The following is a 21,705-nucleotide window of genomic DNA, read 5'->3' as shown; positions in this document are numbered from 1 at the left end:
GTCCTCAATTATATTTACTGACTAAATGATTACACATGTTCTCCAGACTCTTAAGTTCAAATGGAAAACACTGTGAGGGCTCAGATCAAGAGCAAAAAAGAAAGAATGAAGACACCTTTACTAGAAGTATAAAATTTTTACTATTTTGAGAAATGCATGATTATTTTAGTGATTGATCATGAATGTACAGCACAAATACTCTGGACTCAAAAGTTAATGAAAAATAAAACATTTTTAGAGAATGACAGAAGGACAGTCAGAAGTGAATAGTACTAGGGAAATTTTAATGAAATGGGAATCATCAAAATTAAAAAAAAACCTAAAAGATGTTGACAATTTTTAAAAAGTAGAATAGTCAAGGTTCTCATTCTACTTCTATCCCATTTTCTTACTTTTTAATCTTCTACAAGTGATAATTTGGCAGTAAAGAGAGTCATCAGGGTGCCATTAAAAAAAACAGCCTAAAGGCATCCTTGCAAATGTTATATGTGCTGGGTCCTGAACTTGCAAAAGAATTTGCCACATATTCAACTGGTATTCAACGGAAAGCAATTAAATACTTAGACACAAATGATGATGTTAAGTAATTTGTTAAAATAATAAGATTGTTTTCTTAAATATAAATTTTTGCTGAAGCTTGCGTTTCTACTAGGCCTGAATTTGTAAACGTCTGACACTTTTATGGTAAGTATAAAATTGTTACTTTTTTGAGAAATTCATGATCATTTTATCATTTAACTCAAAAAAATCTAGACTCAAAAAAAACTTTAAAGAAAAATTAGAAAAACCCCTCACAGAGACTGACTTCTAACCTAATATCTCCAATGTAGAATGTATCTTAATAATTCTGTAAATATGTATTCTGTCTATAATTGAAATAGAGGTTTAGAATTTTGTTCTATATATCAGACTAAGTGGCTCAAAGTAGAGAGATTAGATTTAGCTCTTTTCTTCTTCACATTTTACCTGCAGAGGTGTCATTCCCAATTCATGTCCACTTCTTCCCTGAGCAATTTTCGACAAATCATTTACAAGGCGCTCAAAAATATTAGCAGCATTCAAATCACAGTCATAGTTGACATAAATATCCACCACACACTGAGCATCTTAAAGGACAAAACATAAAAATTAGGTTTTCCTTATAAAAACAAAGATAAGCAAAACTACAATTTTAGCAATGAGCTTATTTTAATTTCTTGAACTAAATCTGAATTCCAATTGGTTCTCTATGAACACTTCTTTAAATCACCAAAACAAAAATGAGATGGAAGTTCAGAAAAAAAGTCTTTTCAGTCACATTCAACTTTTCATGATCCCATTTAGGGATTTTGGGATTTCTGGGCAAAGATAGTAACTGGAGTGGCTTGTTATTTCCTTCTCCAGGTCATTTTACAGATGAGGAATTGAGGCAACAGGGTTGATTGACTTACCCAGAGTCACAGAGTGAGTAAATGTCTAAGGTCAGAATGGAAATCAGAAAGATGAGTCTTCCAATGTCTAGACCCGACACTACTTACTTGCTTTTCAAAGACAGTAATATAAGCAAGCATTAAACTATTGATCAAGAGACAGAAATTCTAATTTCAATCAATCACAAATAATATCTTTTTTTTAATTATTTAATTTTAGTATGCTTTTCTTTTTAAATTTTGAGTTTTAAATTCTCTCCACCCCCTGAGAAGGCAATCAATTATACATGTGAAATTATGTAAAACAAATTTCAATAGCCATATTAAAAAAAAATAAGCAAGGTAAACATGGTGAATAAATTTATATTTCAATTTTCACTCAGGCTTCATTAATTTTCTCTCTAGAAATGGATAGCAATTTTTTTTTTAATCCTGGAATTGTCTCAAATCATTGTAGTGATCACTCTTTCACAGCTGATCCTCATTTCAATATTGTTATGCACAATGATCTCGTGGTTCTTATGATTTTACATCAGGTCATATACGTCTTGTCATATTTTTCTGAATCTATCCTCTTGTCATTTCTTATAGTATAACAGTATTCCATTACAATCACATATCACAATTTCCTCAACATTCCCCTAATTGACAAGCATCTTATTGATTTCTAATTTGGGACTGTTTTGCTTTGTCTGAGATCATGATTGCTACCCCTGCCTATTTTACTTCAGCTGGTGCATAAGAGTTTGCTCCCGTCCTTTTATTCCACATGTATATTTCTGTTTCAAGTGTCTCTTATAAACAACATATTGCTGAATTCTGGTTTTAATACATTTACTTCCATTTTATAGGTAAGCACATCTTATTTACATTTCTGTTAAGATTATTAAGTGTGTATTTCTGTCCATTACATTATCTTCTAGCTTTCTCTTTTTATCCAGTCCCTAATCAAAACCCCATTTTGCTTCTAACCATTGACACCCTTAATCTACCCTTTCCTTTTTTCTATCTTTTTCCTTTTTTTTTGGTTCATCCTTCCTCCCTATAGCCCCCACCTTTTCTCTTATCCCCTTGCCCTTACATTTTCCTGTTGGATAAATTATATTTCTATACACAACTCTGTGTGTATGTATGTGTGTATGCTCATGTAAATTCTTCCTTCTCTGAACTAATTTCAATGAGAGTGAGATTCAAGTATTGACTGTCACTCCCCACCTTTTCCCTTTGGTAAAAGCTCTACATGTGTCTACTATGTAAAAAACTTCCCTATTTTTTCCTTCCCCCTTCTCCTAATGCATCTCTCTTCTTCAGCCCCTTCATAATTTTTGAAGAAAATTCCAATATAATCAACTCATACCCATCCCCTCTATGTAAATTCCTTTTAACTGCCCTAAAAATGATAAAGTTTTAAAATTTTCACATAACATCTTCCCACATAAGAACATAAACAGTTTAAATTTGAGGGTTTTTTTTTCATGTTTAGCTTTGAATCTTGAGTCTTCTGCTTGAATGCCAAATTTTCTATTTGGCTCTGCTTTTTTCATCAAGAATGATTAAAAGTCCTCTATTTCATTAATATCCATTTTTTTCCCTTGAGGGATTACATTCAGTTTTGCTGGGTAGATTATTTTTGGTTGTAATCCTAACTTCTTTGCCTTCCATAATGTCCTATGATTCCTTTAATGTGGAAGCCAGTAAATTCTTTGGCTCCATAATATCTGAATTGTTTCTGCATGCCTGAAGTATCTAATTTTTTTTGTTTTTTAATTTTTTGCTGAGGCAATTGGGGTCAAGTGACTTGCCCAGGGTCATACAGCTAGGATATGTTAAGTGTCTGAGGCCAAATTTGAACTCACATCCTCCTGACTTCAGGGCTGGTACTCTATCCACTGTACCATGTATCTGCCCCTGCCTGAAGTATTTTTTTTTTTTTTTTTTGAACTGAGAGCTCTGGAATTTGGCTATATTAGTCTTGGAAGTTTTCATTTTCACTTTGGGATCTCTCTCAGAGGTGATTAGTAGATGCTTTTAAGTTCTATTTTTCCCCTTGAATCTAAGATGCTGAGGCAATTTTCCTTATTTCCTTGATAACTTCTTGAAATATGTCCAGGTTCTTTCTTTGATCATTGCTTTCAGGTAGTCTCTCCTCAATCCATTTTCTAGGCAGTTGTTTTTCTAATGAAATAATTCACACTTTCTCTTATTTTTTTCATTCTTTTGAGTTTATCTTATTGTTCTCAATGTCTCATAGAATCATTAGTTTCCATTGCTCAATGATAATTTTTAAGGAATTATTTTCTTTCACGCTATTTTTGTACCTCTTTCTCCATCTGGACAGTTCTGTTTTTAAGTTCCTTTCTTCAGTGAATTTTTAAACTTTTTTTTTTTTTAACCATTAGGACATTCTGTTGTTGTTGTTTTTTTTTTAACTTTTTCTTAAATATTTTTGGTGCCTATTTTAAGAGACTATGTTAATTCTTTTTTTTTTTTAAATAATTTCCTTTGCATCACTCTCAATTTATTTTCCCAATTTTCTTCTATGTTATGTTAGGAAAAATCACTTTGGAAGCTATGTGAAAAACAAATAGTAGTAGGAAGAGATTTGAGGCAGAAAAACCAATCAAGAGACTACCAGATAAAATTAGAGAAAAAAGTGATGCACAGTTGAACTAGGATGGTGACTGTGTGAATAGAGTTGAAGGGAATGCAGAAGACATGTCATAGATAACAAAACACAAAAATTTGGTAACTGATTGGCTATATGAGAATGAGAAGTCACATGTGGCTCTGGAATTTTGCATCTGAGTAATAAGAATGATGGTATTCAACTTGATGGAAATATGTACCACTAACTGAATCATTTTAGGCTTCTCTTTTAATCTATCTATGTAAGCCCCACTTTCACCATTCATAAAATGAAGGGAAACTTCAGCTTTATCTACTTCAAAAATTGGTGATTTAAATAAAGCATAGTTTGTGAGTGGTTATTGATCCAAAGTGAGATTCTTCCTTAAAATACAATAAAAATGACATAAATATAATACATCAAGAAAACAAGTTCACTTAGAAGGAAACACTTCTTGAACTCTCTCATCATACTTTGTATCTTACTAAAGCCATCCTACTCTTTTGAACCAATATATCTGTAAAGAAACATGTCACATTTTGACTCTGTCAAACTCTGACCTCCATAAAGACTAGAGGCAAACTCACTTTATTGTTACAATTACTCTAGTCCCTAGAGTCCCTAGCTTTAATCTATCTATGTAAGCCCCACTTTCACCATTCATAAAATGAAGGGAAACTTCAGCTTTATCTACTTCAAAAATTGGTGATTTAAATAAGGCATAGTTTGTGAGTGGTTATTGATCCAAAGTGAGATTCTTCCTTAAAATACAATAAAAATGACATAAATATAATACATCAAGAAAACAAGTTCACTTAGAAGGAAACACTTCTTGAACTCTCTCATCATACTTTGTATCTTACTAAAGCCATCCTACTCTTTTGAACCAATATATCTGTAAAGAAACATGTCACATTTTGACTCTGTCAAACTCTGACCTCCATAAAGACTAGAGGCAAACTCACTTTATTGTTACAATTACTCTAGTCCCTAGCACAGAGCTCATGGCATTATCCATAGCAGATATGATAAATGATAGCTGAATGAATGAAATACCTGCACAAATCCTAGTCAGAGTCTGAATAACCATCCATTTGTGCTCAAAAGAACTTGTTGATGTTTCTAAAATGTTCAAGAAAATCTCTTTGAAAAACACCTGTATGAAGGAAAACCAAAAGTATTTAATAGACAGGTAATAATTCAATACTTTGTATAATTCTACCCCTAAAACGATCTTTCTTCTTCAGCAAAGGCAAAATTCCTTATAAGTAGTCCTAATTTTTAAAGCTTTAATTCTAACTGTAACTTGAGTAGTTCAAATAATATATATATAAAAAAAATTAAACAAAAACTGTACCTCAATCTGCATTTTCAAATGTGTCTTAAAGTTTGAAAGAAGAGTGAGAAAAATGGCAAGAGACAGCTCAAAAACATCAGGCACTGAAGAAACTCCATTTTTGGATAATGCCACACAGAGGTATTGCTTGATTGCATTGATGAACATTTCATGGGTCCTGAAGACAGGACCAGCATTTTGCAACACTGAGAGAAGCAGCTGAAGGGAAACCACTTTTGAACGTAGCTCATGAGATCTAAAGAGAAAAAACAAAATGCAGTCTTAAAAATATCGTTGCTCCTTAACTCATTATAACAAAAATATTTATATGTCACCTATATCAACAAGAATATCTTTTCTGTAGTAGTCAGAAAATCATGAGTTAGAGTCTGTCCTTGAGTGTGTTTTAAGGCACACTGAGGTAAAGTGGATTTTGAGCCTCATTGCTATCCCATCTACTAGCTAGAAAAATTTAAATCTTTTCTTCTTCACCATCATGGTCAGCGCTGTTCTGCACCAGAGGAATCATGGAGCTTTCTTTTAATACTTCTGAAAAAGTTTAGCTTCTCTGGTTGCAGAAAAGGTTAAAGTCCACTATCTTAAATATGAACCCATAAGGAAATACAACAATAATTATAAAAAGGTGTGTAAACTGAAAACCTGATGCTGAAATTTCCTGCAGAGCAAGAGGCATCACAATAGGATAATTCTTGCTTAATAATTTTCAACGTAGAAAACCATACATTGTTTCTGGAATGATATAGGGAAGGTACATTCGATAAACTTCCTTACTTGGGATCTGGAGGTCCTTCACCTAACGGCTTCATGGAGAGTTTGCAAAGAGACCGGAACACCAGAAAAGCATCTTTCTGCAGAATGTGAGAAAATTTAGCAGCCACTTGAGGTCCATGCACATCTGATTCCTAATGTTAAAGTAAAAGAAAAATTTAAAAGTCAAAATAAAAGCTTTTAAAACATTGTAAAATTAGCAAACAAATTTACTTTCTGAAGAAGATGAAAATATAAAATATATAAAGAGTTGAATACATAAAAGAAATTAATTATGCCCTTCAACTTGGACTCAGAGTAGGGGAAGTTATAGGAAAACTGAAAATAAAAACTATGATTCAAAAGTTTGCTACCTGGGGACAGTTGGGTGGTGCAGTGGATAGAGTACCAGCCCTGAAATCAGGAGGACCCAAGTTCAAATCTGACCTCAGACACTTAACACTTCCTAGCTGTGTGACTCTGGGCAAGTCACTTAACCCTAATTGCCGCGGTGGGGGGTGGAGGAGGGAGGAGGAAGTTTGTACCAACAGGACTAAACTTAATTTTATAAACATAAGCACAATTAATTCAGAAACAGGTAAGATAAAGCAACAATCCAACTATCTCAGATATTAAATTCCCTGGCTGAATTAGCCCTAAATTAGCCCTAAATCCCTAAATTTTAGGTCTCATCTTCTTTAACTTTTTTTTTTTTAATTATATCTTTTTATTTACAAGATATATGCATGGGTAATTTTTCAGCATTGACAATTGCAAAACCTTTTGTTCCAATTTTTCCCCTCCTTCTCCTCCCCCCTCCTCCCCAGATAGCAGGTTGACCAATACATGTTAAATATGTTAAAGTATAAGTTAAATACAATATATGTAAAAATGTCCATAGTTATTTTGCTGTACAAAAAGAATCAGACTTTGAAATAGTGCACAATTAACCTGTAAAGGAAATCAAAAATGCATGCAGACAAAAATAGAGGGATTGGGAATTCTATGTAGTAGTTCTTTTGCTGGGTGTAGCTGGTTCAGTTCATTATTGCTCTGTTGGAACTTATTTGGTTCATCTCATTGCTGAAGATGGCCACGTCCATCAGAATTGATCATCCTATAGTATTGTTGCTGAAGTATATAATGATCTCTTGGTCCTGCTCATTTCATTCAGAACCAGTTCATGTAAGTCTCTCCAGGCCTTTCTGAAATCATCCTGTTGGTTATTTCTGACCAAACAATAATGTTCCATAATATTCATATACCATAATTTATTCAGCCATTCTCCAATTGATGGGCATCCACTCAGTTTCCAGTTTCTGGCCACTACAAACAGGGCTGTCACAAACATTTTGGCACATACAGGTCCCTTTTCCTTCTTTAGTATCTCTTTTGAGAGATACTTTGAGATATAAGCCCAGTAATAACACTGCTGGATCAAAGGGTATGCACAGTTTGATAACTTTTTGAGCATAGTTCCAAATTGCTCTCCAGAATGGTTGGATGTATTCACAATTCCACCAACAATGTATTAGTGTCCCTGTTTTCCCACATCCCCTCCAACATTCCGCATTATCCTTCCCTGTCAGTCTAGCCAGTCTGACAGGTTTATAGTCGTATCTCAGTTGTCTTAATTTGCATTTCTCTGATTAATAATGACTTGGAGCATCTTTTCATATGGCTAGAAATAGTTTCAATTTCTTCATCTGAGAATTGTCTGTTCATATCCTTTGACCATTTTTCAAATGGAGAATGGCTTGATTTCTTATAAATTAGAGTCAATTCTCTATATATTTTGGAAATGAGGCCTTTATCAGAACCTTTGACTATAAAAATATTTTCCCAGTTTATTGCTTCCCTTCTAATCTTGTCTGCATTAGTTTTGTTTGTACAAAAACTTTTCAGTTTGATATAATCAACATTTTCTATTTGGTGATCAGTAATGATCTCTCATTCTTCTTTGGTCATAAATTCCTTCCTCTTCCACAGGTCTGAGAGGTAAACTATCCTGTGTTCCTCCAATTTATTTATAATCTCATTCTTTATGCTTAGGTCATGAACCCATTTTGACCTTATCTTGGTGTATGGTGTTAAGTATGGATCAATGCCTAGTTTCTGCCAGACTAGTTTCCAATTTTCCCAGCAATTTTTGTCAAACAGGAAGTTCTCATCCCAAAAGCTGGGGTCTTTGGGTTTGTCAAACACTAGAGCAGGGGTCCTCAAACTTTTTAAATAGGGAGCCAGTTCACTGTCCCTTAGACTGTTGGAGGGCCAGACTATAGTCTGTGGGCCTTTAAATAAAGAAACTTCATAGCCCTGGGTGAGGGGGATAATTGTCCTCAGCTGCCATATGTGGCCACAGGCCGTAGTTTGAGGACCCCTGCGCACTAGAGTATTCAGGTTATTGACTGTTTTGTCCTTTAACCTTAACCTATTCCACTGATCAACTAATGCATTTCTTAGCCAATATCAAATGGTTTTGGTAACTGCTGCTTTATAATATAATTTTAGAGCTGGTACAGCCAGGCCACCTTCATTTGATTTTTTTTTTTTCATTAATTCCCTTGAAATTCTTGACCTTTTGTTTTTCCATATGAACTTTGTTATTTTTTCTAAGTCAGTAAAATACTTTTGGGAGTCTGGTATAACACTAAATAAATAGATTAGTTTAGGTAGTATACTGTCATCTTTATTATATTTGCTTGCCCTATCCAAGAGCATTTAATATTTTTCCAATTGGTTAGATCAGACTTAATTTGTGTGTAAAGTGTTTTGTAATTTTGCTCATAAAGTTTCTGATTTTCCCTTGGCAGATAGTCTCCTTTAACTTTTTAACACTATTTGTCTTTCTCCTCCTCCTGGATATTTTGTTTCTCCTTGCCCTGTGGAAACATTGCTCTTTATTCCCATGAAGCTCTTTTCAATGGGTTACATTGCTTCAGAAGAAATCACAGTTTTCCCCAAGACTCTTTCCTGGGACTTTTTCTGTCTCTGGTAGTCTCATGGATTCTCATTAGCATTTCTATATAGTTAATTTCCAAATCTATATATCTAGTTCTAATTTTTCTTAACATCTGATTCCATATCACTTGGCTATCCACATATGGATAACTCATAAATATCTCAAATTCAACATGTCTAAAACTTTCTCTCAAAACTCTCTCCTTTAATTTTCTCTATTTCTATCCAAAGCACCTCCATCCTTCTGGCTACCCAATTTCACAATCAAAGTCACCCTTAAATCTTCCTCCCTCCTCAATTACCACATCCTATCAGTTGTCAAGTCTTACTGCCATAATCTCTCTTAAATTCATCTCTTTGTCTCCACTTCAGCCACTATTCTAGGTCAGATCTCCAATACTTCTCTCTTATGTGTACTAATGCAATTAACTCCTAATGTGCATCTGCTTCTTGTTTACAGCACTGCCAATTCATTCTGCCCATTGGAGACAAAGTTTACTCCTTTACTTAAAAATATTCAGTGGCTCCCTGTTGGCTATATAATAAAAAATATTTACAACAACTCTTTTGATAGTATCAAAGAACTGGAAATTCAGGAGATGCTCATCAATTGGGGAATGGCAGAACTGGTAGTGATATATGATTGCAATGGAATATACGATGCTATGAAAAATGATGAACAGGTTGATGTCAAAAAAATCTGAAAATACAAAAATTGATGCAAAGTGAAGTAAGTAGAACCAAGAAAACATTGAACACAACAGGAGATACTGTACTATGATCAATTGTGATGGCTATTCTCAGCAGTGCAATGATTCAAGACTCATGACAAAAAATGGTATCCACTTCCAGATGAATTCTGAATGCAGAGCAAAGCATGCAATTTTTCACTTTTTTTTTCAGTCTGTTTCTTTTTTCACAATATGATTAATATGGAAACATGTCTTACATGACTGTACAAATATAATCTACATAAAACTGATTATCATCTGGGGGGAAGGTGAGAAAGAGGGAAAAATTTGGAACTCAAAATTTAATAAAAATGCTAAAAATAACCTTTACATGTTACTGAGAAAAAAAAAATACTATTTTAAGAAAATAAAATATAAAATGCTCAGGAGCCTGGAATTATTGTGCATTAACCATCTGCTTTCAACTTAATTTTCTAAATTTATTTTATACTTTTGCTTCCATACACTGTTAGTTAAAAAAAAAAAAAAAAAAAAAGAGGCCTACCACATGTTCCCTGAACTTGGCATTCTACCTTCATGCCTTTTATACAAGCTATCTCCCACCTGAAATGAGTTCCATCATTTCCAACTCTTAGAAATCATAGCTATTGTTAAGGTGTTTACCTCCTAGATGAAGCGTTCCCTAACTTTCCCAGCTATTATTGTTCTCTCCCTCCTTGATTAATTTGGTCTTTACTTATTGCTACGCTTTGTGGTATAACAAAGCAGCATGTAAGATAGTTACTGTTTTCTTTTTTGTAATTTGGGCACTTAACACAGTGCCATATGCAAAGTAGAGATTTTCTAGGGGTTTAGAAAATGGAATCTAAACTATTAAACTTGATAATTATCATTTGACTGAAATTCAACCAGAGCTCATTGTTTACTAGCTTATTTTGTATAAAAGAAGCTCCTTTAAACTTAAAAGATCTGTATATTTAATGAAGGGACTCCTTTGACCAATCCAAGCTTCTCAGTATTAAAAGGCTATTGCTTGAGATGATGCAGGCCAGTTCCAATGGTCTTGTGATGAAGAGAGCCATCTGGACCCAGAGAGAGGACTGTGGGAACTGAGTGTAGATCATAATATAGTATATTTTTACTCTGTTTGTTGTTGTTTGCTTACACTTTGTTTTCCTTCTCATTTTTTTTCCTTTTTGATCTGATTTTTCTTGTGTAGCATATTTGTGGAAATATGTATAGAAGAATTGCTTATGTTTAACATATACTGAATTTCTTGCCATCTAGAGGAAGGGTGGGAGGAAGAAAGGGGGAAAATTTAGAACACAAGATTTTGTAAGGGTGAATGCTGAAAATTATTCATGTATATATTTTGAAAATAAAAGGCTTAAGTTAAAAAAAAAAAAGGCTAAAAAAAAATTTTATCAATTAGTGGTCAAGCAGCACAAGTGGTCTTTAGATTAAAAACATATAGCCCATCCCGAGGCCTTCGAAGTCTTCTCAACTTGGTAGAAGCTGTTAAAGTTAATGCTTGAATGAATGGGACACCCAAGACCCCAGGATCACCTCTGCTCTTGTGATGTCATGTAATATCTAAACTATTTCAGATGAAGTTTCATTAATAAAAAAGGAATACAAAAAAATTAAAATTTGACTAAACAAAATAGTTATCACCATATCAACAATCTCATACCAGATTATCAGCTGATGATAATGACTGCCTATCATCTGCAATTCCATTGGTTTGGGAGTTTTCATCAATTCCACTAGAAGAAAGGTCCTTGCTCTCCAATTCTCCCAGGACTCTCTCAGTTTCCAACATACCATGTTTTCCTGTGGCTTCTTAAAATGGGAACACCACAAAATCAATATCTACAATTTTTTAAAAAATTATGTAAAAAGGCTGACTACAAAAAAAAAATAAAAAAATTGTCATATCTAACATTTTCAATTACTGATAAAAACAATGAAGTCCAGAATCTTTAACTTATTTCAAGTAATACAGTGGGTTTAGTAGTCCAACTGGCATAAAGGATTCCTTGTTACATAATCTACTTACTGGATGAATCTCCTTCCTATACCTATCATTTTCAGTAACTGGCATCAGAAAACAGGAAAAACTCTGAAAGTGTTGAGATTAGAGAGACTCTTTATTGTCACAAATGTAAAGCCTTCTAACACCAAATGACATCTGCTGACATTGTTAAAACAGATGAAGGCTAGTTCTATCTCAAATGAATGAAATCAAACTTACCAAAAAACAAAGATAGCCCATTCATACTAATATGTAAAACATTCATTTACCTTTTGTTTTTCCCCCATTTACCTTTAACAGCAGATGTCACTACATCTTCTAAGATGCCCTTTACCACTTCATGAGCTCCTTCAATAGGAGTTTCCTCAGAACCTATATGTTCAGGAAAGATACAAGAGAGCAAAAAGATAAAGGATATTTTTGATTCTTTTAAAGAAAGTCCTTGGAGGACAAAATAGATCAAATATTACAGAGAACATCATTTGAAGGACATATATTATTACAATATTATTTCAAAATACTGCCTCTGAAACCTGAAAATCACTAAATCATATCTATTCTTATTCTATTGAATTTCTCCTATTCTGAAATGTATGTGGGTGTATATATTTAAATCTACATCCATCCATCCATCCATCTAGATTATCCAGATAGTACACTTTAAATGTTATATGCTATAAATTTGTAATGATTCATATTGTGGAAAATGGGGGAGGTATTTCAAGAATATAGACAAGTTTTGTTTTTGAAAAAGAAGTTGAATTTTTCAAATAGTGTGGTGACCTTTATTTCTAGCAAAATTTTAGAATGCATTAAATATGTTCTAGAAAATACTTTTTCATTCATTCATCATATGACTTGAGAATGATTTACAAGTACTTAGAAAGCAGTGTTCATTATAAGACATAAGTGCAATCAATCAAGCACTAAATATTCATCAATCATCTACTATAAACTAGACATTGTACTAGGTGCTGGGGGCACAAAGACAAAAGGTAAAAGCCCGTGGCTTCAAAGAGCTTAAACTTGAAAACAGAAGAGACAGTATATTCACATATATAGGTTTATACAAAACATGTACAATGCAGACATAAGGTTAACTTAAGAATTATAGATTAAAAACACTAACAAGTGGAGGGAATAAGAAAAAGTCTCCAGGAAATGAGGAACTTGAGCTACCTTGAAGAAAATCAACTTCAGGAAAATCACTGTTGGATATGGAATTCAAGTGAGCTAAATTTCAGCCTTAGTTCCACAACTAATTAAAAGTACAACTTTCATTTCTCCAAACCTCAGTTGCCTTATTATTAAAATAAGGAAACTGAGTTAACTGTAATATTCTATTATTTAGATACTAATTATGCAGAAGCACAATTACTCGAGTTTGATTTTAGAAATTTGAAGAATTTGCAGGATTTTATTAGTAACCTCATTTTCACTTTCACATTGGCAAGTGCACATATTCATGGCTATATATAGTAGAGGAAAAAAAGGGAGGTATGATGCAGGGAAGGTTATGGAGGAACTTCAGTGATCTTGTTCAGCTTCCAGCTGTAAAGAGCTCCCAAGCATTCCTTGCATTTTTTTTTATTTTTTGTCTTTACAACTGGAGTTTTATGTTGAAGTTTTGTCCCTAAAATATAGTGTGAGTCCTCTGGTCATGTGTGTAAAGTTAGTGATGCAGCTTAATGGAAAAATAAAGATATTAAGCGTCTGCAGTCATTATCAACAAGTTTGGTCTATATGAATCACTCCTAAATTTTATATCCGCAAAAAGGAAGAAAATATTCATAAAAGTGTTCATGAATCCACTCCAGAAAGTGTAAATTAGCAGAATTCATTGCTCAATTATAAAGAATCATGTGCAGAAAAATGTGTTTTCAGCAGTTTCTAATGAAAGATTATACTTTTAGAGTTTGCAGGAACCTAACCCCTCTATTTTCCACAAATACAATATTCACATTTTTGACCTTTACAACATCTGCTAGGGACCTTACTGGATATGAAAGTCATGGACTGAATGTAATTTCTGGGATAAAAAAAAAGATTCTTTTTAAAGGTCTTCACTTTAGTTCTGAATTTCATACTAGGGAGTCACAAAAAAAAAAAAAAATTAAGTTACCTAATTTTGTGTTAATGATATAAAACCATGCATTTCTACTTTTCATCCACTTCAAAATATTTATTATCTGATATGGAATGTTCTTTAAATTGGAAAAAAAGAAATTAAGAATCTATGAAGAACAATAAAGAGATCTAACTCAGTTTCAATTGATCAAAGATGGACAGAAGCAACTACACCCAAAGAAAGAATACTGGGAAATGAATGTAAACTGTCTGCATTTTTGTTTTTCTTCCCAAGTTATTTTTACCGTCTGAATCCAATTCTTCCTGTGCAACAAGAGAACTGTCCGGTTCTGCACACATATATTGTATCTAGGCTATACGGGGACATATTCAACATGTATAAGACTGCTTGCCATCTGGGGTAGGGGGTGAAAGGAAGGAGAGGAAAAGTCGAAACAGAAGTGAGTGCAAGGGATAATGTTTTTAAAAAAAATTACCCAGGCATGGGTTCTGTCAATAAAAAGTTATTAAAAAAAAAAAATCTATGAAGAAAGAAGAAAAATAAATTGTCCCAATTTTAAAGTCAGAATAATAGCTGGCAAGAATGGTGACCTTATTGGCTTCCATTAGCTTAATTACCATCTTCATAAACATGACTCCAATATAGATATTTTTAGCCCTTATTTCTTTCTTGAACTCCAGTCCTACATCAATAACTGCCTACTGAACATTTTGAACTGAATGTTCGATAGAGGCATTTCAAACTCAAAATCTCCAAAAAAGAACATGAGTGTCCCCTAAAAAAATTCACTACTACATTTTTATTTGTTTGCTTACATTGATACTCCTAAATTTTTAAATTTTTCTTTTATTGTCATGAACATTTATCAATTAACATAGCATCTGACACATTGTACACCCCTAATAAATGTTTACTGATTTACTAATTGTCAGGCACCATTATCCTTCCGTTAATCTAAGTTTGAATTTTTAAGTGTTACACTGCACTTCTCACTTTCCTCATCCCTTTCTTGAAATTCCTGAATTTAAGACTTAGCCCAACAACCATCATATATATACACATGTAACCTTTCCCAATTCACCTAGATGTTAGTATTTTCTTCCCTCCAAAAAACCAAATTTTTGTATGCCATATATATATATATATATATATATATATATATATATATATATACATACACACACACACACACACATAACACATATGTTGTCACCTTCCAACAGAATTAAATTTTTTGAGTTCAGGGACAGTATTGCTTTTCTAATCCCAACACCTGATACAGTGCTAATATGTACTTAATAATTGCTTGTTGATTTAAAAAAAAAAAAAAAAAAAAAAAAAGCTGTCAAGAAGCATTCCAAGCAATTTAGACACTCAAAAAAGTTGGTGACAATAGTATACTAAACATATCAATAGTAGTAATAGTTAAGATGCATAAATTGAAAAGTTCTTTTTATATATTGTTTCCTTTAAGTGTCACAAAAACACTGGTAGGTAGTACAAGTACAGTTATCTATTACACACTTGTAGCTTTTCCTGTTGTAGTTTCAATATATCAGGTCAGCATAAAAAAAATAATGTGAATTTTGGGAGAATTATGCAGAAACTGCAGGTGACATAGAGCCTATAATGAAACACTTAACTCAACTTTTACAATAAAGTATTATAAACACTCCCATTGGGGAGCAATTTGGAGCAATGCCCAAAGAGCTATAAAACTGTGCATATTCTTTGACCCAACCATACGACTACTGGGTCTGGAAATCACAAAAAAGGGAAAAGGACCCAGTGTGTTTGTAGTTTTTTTGTGGTGATAAAAGAATTTAAAAATGAGTAGATGTCAATTGGGGGATGGCTGAATAAGTTATGGAATATTATTGTTCTATAAAAAATGATAAAAAAGCTGATTTAGAAAGATCTGAAAAGATTTACATGAAATGGTGACAAGCAAAACAAGAAGAACCAGGAATGTATTGTATACAGTAACAGTAAGATTGTGCCATGATCAACTATGACTTGTTTCTTCTCAGTGACTCAGAGATCCAAGGCAATCTCAATAAATTTTGGAAAGAAAATGCCATTTGCATCCAAAAAGAGAATTATGGAAATTGAATGTAAATCAACACATGCTGTTGTTCACTTTTTTCCTTGTCATGGTTTTTTCCTTTTATTCTGATTTTTCTCTGCAAACATGATTCATAATCATGTGTATTAAAAAAGTTAACATACATATAAAAAAAACCCACATATGGGAGATGGGGAAAAATAAGAGGTTCTATTGAAAGGTTTTTAATGCTTAGCAAATGAAGTCTGAATTCTAAACTGAAATTCCTGGTCTTTCATAATCTGATTTTAACACATTATTCCACCCTTACGGATATGGCATTATTCTAAGAATAGAGGCAGGGGAGAAGGAGAAGAGTGGAAGACAAAAGCACTATCATCTCTGCCCTTGGAAAGCTTATTTCCAGCTCCTGGGATATAACACAGAATGTATTCAGAGAATGTAACTCGAAGAAAAGAGAAAACGAGATACAGAAACAAACAAAATTCCTGAGGAAAGTAGAAAATTGGGGAATGAAAAAGCATTAAGAACCAAAGTATATAAGGTAAGAAGTCATGAAAGAATGGTGCTAGATCTAAACTTTGAGGGAAAACTGAGAGACACAAGAAAGGATGAGCTAGATAGAAAGTGAAGAAGACCAAAACCTGATTTCTACCATGGACTTGAACTATTATGCCAGGCATAAGAAATCATCTCTCTAAGGCTCAGCTTCCTTCCTGAATATGCTGCAGTACTGATTTTACCAGGTTGTCTGGAATGAAGGTCAAATGAACTAAAGGACATAAAGTATTCTGAAAACTTTAAAATATTATACAACTGTCATTTTGTGAAAAGTGAAAAGAATGCTAGATTTGAAAACAAAGGCCCTGGGTTTGAGTCTTTGTTCTGCTATAAGCCCAAAGTCATAAAAACAACAAATCATAAACTTTTTGAATCATATAAGACCACTGAGGTTATGATTTTTAGATGGCTGGTGATAAGAGAATATTATAGACATAAAGAATGGTTTGTACAAATGGAAGCAGGAGATGGAATTCTGATTTAATGGAACAAGTAGTCTAATTTGGCTAGAGCACAAAAGGAATGATTTGAAATTATGCTGGAAAGATAGATAAGAATCTTTTTTTAAAGAGATAAAATAACTGTGGCCAGGAGAGAATTCTTTAAAAAAATAATAAAATGATTAAAAAAGAAAAATAATTTTAATTAAAGTTTTAAAACTTTTGCATAAGCACAATCAAGGCAGCTAGAATAAAAAGATAAGCTGCTTACTATGAAAAAAAAATCTAAGCAATTATTATCTATCACAAAAAGTCTGATATCTAACATCTATGGATATATCTATTCTTTATATAGGAACAAAAATTTTCACAAAAAAGAAATGAAAATTAGCTATAATCAATCAACAAGCATTTTATTAAATGTTGCTGGCACTGAGCTAAGTGCTCAGGATATTTAGAAAAAAAAAAAAAAAAAAAAAAGCAAAACAATTCCCAGTTCTCAAAGCAAATATAATCTAACCATAGGGAAAAATGCTTCAAATCAATAAAAGAAATGCAAATTAAAACAATGTTGAGATTTCACCACAACATTAGGAAAGATGACAAACATTTTAAATGTTAGAGAAACTAGTAGAAGATGAGTACTCTAATGCTCTATTGGTGCAAGCATGAATAATACCAACCAAACAATCTGAAATTACACTAGAAAAGTCATACATTTTCTTTGATTCAATGATAATACTATAAGACACATAGGAAAAGGAAGTTTTAAAACATAGCAATCAGGAAATTAAGACAAAGCAATCTGGAAAACAATTTGGAATTATACTAGAAAATTCATATATACCCTTTGATCCAATGGTAACACTATTAGGTATATAGAAAAACAGAAGACAGAATTCTCACTTTACATAAATTTGTATTACACAAATTTGACTTTACATAAAAGAATTCTGAACAAAAATTCACATTCCAAATGAACACCTATGAAAACTTTACTGTACAATATTGTTCTCTGAATCTCTCTCTCTCACCACCCCTGCCACTTGGCTCAATGCTCTACAGACTCCCATTCTCCTCCATCCCATCCAAAACATCAACACTTTTAAAAACCTTCCAGGTGAAAGCAGAAGAATGCAGGCACAAAGATACTTCCATTGGACTGGAAGCTTGGTCTAATACCTCTAGCACTCTGAGAGGAAACTTTTACCCTATTCCACAAACTTTCTCATGTGTTCAGCTCTAGCATGTCCACTTATGTTTGTCTGTCTCTAGCCCTCAAGTGTCACCCATTATGCCCTGTGTCTATATCTGCCTTCACATGTCTGCCCTACTGTATGTTCTTCTCTTCACTTCCATCCAGGCCCTTATATGTAGTTGATCCTGGCCCTGTTTGTCCTCCTGTTCTTGCTTCTCTGCTCCCGAGTCCAGAACTACTGGCCCTTTCTCCTCCTGGGCTACTGCCTCCTTCTTCCCTCTCTTTTCTATGTGGGCAAATTCACATGACATCACTTTACATAGAGGTTTGTGTAAAGCAAGAACTATCTATATACAAAGATATTACAACTTTTTTTCTAGTATCAAAGAACTTGAAGGAAAGTAAATTCCAATCAATTAGGGGATGGCTAAAAAACTGTGGTATGAATGTAATATTCATCATACTGATCATATCATACTGATATGACTAACACAATTATTTTAATATTGAGAAACGGAAAATATGAGAAGTTTAGGAAAATTTTATAAGACTAGTATGATGCAGTGTGAAGTAAGCAAACTCATGAAAACATCTTACACAAAGAAAACAAAAAAGTTAAGGAAAACAACATTAAATTACTAATACGATATAATAATAAACTCTGCAATAATCAATTGAGACTTTGAAACTCTGACGCCTCTGGCCTCTAAGGAGGCAGGCAGACTCCATTTGCAACAAGGCTTATGTTTTCAGATATGACCAACATGTTGAAGCATCCATAGAGGCTGCTAGGAGCACAGTGGATAGCGTGCTGGGCCTAGCATCAGGAAGACCTAAATTCAAACCCAGTCTCAGACATGAGCCCATAAAACCCTGGGAAAATTACTTAGTTTTTGTTTGCCCAGGTATCCTCAACTGTAAAATAGGATTAATAATATCACCATTTCTTGGGGCTGTTGACAATGAGACATTTGTAAAGAGCTTAGCACAATATCGGAAAGCACCATATAAATACTATTATTATTTTAGAAAATGGAGAGTCACTGGGAAATAAAAACACCAAAAAAAAAAAAAAAAAAAAGGGCAGGGTTTTAAAAAAATTAAATTTAAGTGTTTAAAAATAAGAAAGAAATAGAGGACTTAAAAATAGTTGGTTGAGGCAATAGGGAATCACTGAAAGTTTTTAAGCAGAGGAATGATTCAGTCAGATGTAGAAATTAAGAAAATCCTTTTGGCATCTGTTTTTGGTTTTTTTTCCCTCCCTGAGGCAATTGGGGTTAAGTGACTTGCCCAGGTCACACGGCTAGGAAGTATCTAAGTGTCTGAGGCCAGATTTGAACACAGGTCCTCCTGACTTCAGAACTGGTGCTCTATCCACTGCGCCATCTAGCTGCCCCTGACATCTCTGTTAAAGATGACTTAGAGAGGTCAGAGAGGAGTAATTGTGAGAGGGGGTAATAAGAATTTGAAATTAAATTAGTGAAATGAAAGAAAGTGTGAAATTATGAGAAATGCCATGGGAGCAGAATCAAAGGGAACCATACTGGATATAGAAGAGAAGGAACACATGAAAATGATTCACACTTGGGGTGAAAGAGTAGAAGGATGATGTTTCCCACAACATAAATGAGGAAACTCAGAGAAAGGGTAGATTTAAGTAGAAAGATGAGGAATTACTTTGGCATGTTGGATTTGACATGCCAGTAAGAAATATAAATAAAAATTTGGTCTTGGAGACTATTTCAGTCCCCCATTTCCCCTATATCTGCCTGCTATATAATAAATGCAAGATACTCCAGTGTATGAATCACTAAACAAAAAATCCTGAATGAACTCTTGTTTACTATACTCTTAGCATGTTATATGGTCTAGAGGTTTGCTCAGTAGAATTAAGAGCCAACTTAAAAATTCAGTGCTGTGAGTTCACAATTGTTTATAGTTGAGCCCATGGAATATGGGAATGTATTCAAGTTCAAAGTCCTGAAGAATTGGCCTGTAACTCTGAGAACAGGGAAAAAGTCAACTGCAAGATATGTCAAACTCATTCTCCCTCTTCCCTTCTTCACCATTTTACACCCTATCTACAATGTTCAAAGTATCCAAAGCATAGGTTAGGGAGTGGAACTGAAGGGCTAGAGACAACCAGGTGGTCGAGGTAGTTGGAAGAAGACCATATATGTTTAATTATTTAATAAAAGAAACTAAAAAGGAATAGTCAGACAGGTAAGGGAATTAGGAAAGAATGTGAAAACAAAGGGAGAAAGAGGAAGTGGTCAACAATATAAAAAACTGCAAAGAAAGAAGGTGAGAGAGAACCTGACTTTTTGGGATAGGAGCCTGTTTTTCATGCAATTGGTTTCCCCATTAATCATTACCTGAAACCTCTTCAGAAGCTAGGAAAACTAAAACATGTTAAACATGGATACTTTAGGAAATCATTTATGTGAGCTGCTATCTACCCCAAACCCCTAATCCGATCAACCAAGGGCTCTGTAGGTTATGAGGAATGTAACTCAAAAATTTCATTTGGATGCCTAAATTTTGTGTATGAGTTCTGTTTTTCCTTCTTTAAGAGCATGAGCATTGATTTATCATAGAAACATCCTTCTGGAGAAATACTTGCCACCAATGCAGGGTCAGAGAACTCAATTATTCCATTCATTTTTAGAAAAAATCCTATGAACTTGAGAAATAGCATTGTTTCAAATTGATTCCAAGAGGTATAATTCAGATGCTTAGTAGGTTACTAGATATTTTAGATGAGTTCAGGAATGAAATAAGAGCTATACGTGCAAATTTCAAAATCATCAATGCAACTGAAGCCATGGGAGCTAATGATATGATCCTAAGGAAGAAATGAGGAGAAAAAGAATATCGAGGACTTAGGACTGAATGTGGGGCAACACATACATTTAGGTGGCAGGAGATGGATAATTATTTAGCAAAGAAAACTAAGAAAGAATAGCTAAGCTAAGCTAAGCTAAGAATTGCTAAGAGAACTAGAAGTGAAAGCATCATGAAATCCAAGGAACAGAAACAATCCAACAGAAGGAAGTATTCAATAGCATCAAGAAGGCAGAGAGATCAAAGAGGAAAGCTCAGAAAAATTCATTAGATTTTGTATTTAATAAAAATCACAACACACCTTTCAGAACTAATTTAAGTAGAGAAACTGTAAAAAATTGAGAAATAAGTGCAAGGTCCAATTCAACCAATTTATGAAATCACTGATTCCCTCAGCCACTTTTCTTAAGCCTTTGGTATTATACTTACTTCTGTATATGCTTTCTCCTCCCCAATTATCAGATCATGAGATTCTTGACAAGGATTGTGTATTTCATCTGTGCCTGTCACACTAACTGACACAGTAAAGGTGCTTGATGAATATTTCAAAAACAAACTAAGATTCCTTTAACATTTTATGTTCTATGTTCTAAATTCCCTGATTGTAAAGGGCTGAAACTCTGAGTTGATGCACCGAGGTTGGACAACTGAGCACTTAAGGCTAATTACCAATTGGACAAT

General features: G+C 33.6%; 1 protein-coding gene across 2 annotated transcripts in view; it reads right to left on the bottom strand.

The window, feature by feature from the left end:
* ARFGEF2 (ADP ribosylation factor guanine nucleotide exchange factor 2) overlaps window positions 1-21,705 on the bottom strand; it is a 112,518-nt gene that overhangs the window by 49,925 nt on the left and 40,888 nt on the right. For both annotated transcript variants that reach the window (XM_031951581.1, XM_031951582.1), the window contains exons 7-12: window positions 12,119-12,199; window positions 11,486-11,634; window positions 6,164-6,294; window positions 5,393-5,627; window positions 5,092-5,191; window positions 967-1,106 (exon numbers count right to left, since the gene is read on the bottom strand). In XM_031951581.1, the coding sequence (XP_031807441.1) occupies window positions 967-1,106; window positions 5,092-5,191; window positions 5,393-5,627; window positions 6,164-6,294; window positions 11,486-11,634; window positions 12,119-12,199 (836 nt within the window). The remainder of the gene's footprint in view (window positions 1-966; window positions 1,107-5,091; window positions 5,192-5,392; window positions 5,628-6,163; window positions 6,295-11,485; window positions 11,635-12,118; window positions 12,200-21,705) is intronic.

The sequence above is a fragment of the Sarcophilus harrisii genome, chromosome 2 (assembly GCF_902635505.1).
Source record: "Sarcophilus harrisii chromosome 2, mSarHar1.11, whole genome shotgun sequence".
Classification (NCBI taxonomy): Eukaryota; Metazoa; Chordata; class Mammalia; order Dasyuromorphia; family Dasyuridae; genus Sarcophilus; species Sarcophilus harrisii.
This window is presented reverse-complemented; position numbering and strand designations above follow the sequence as displayed.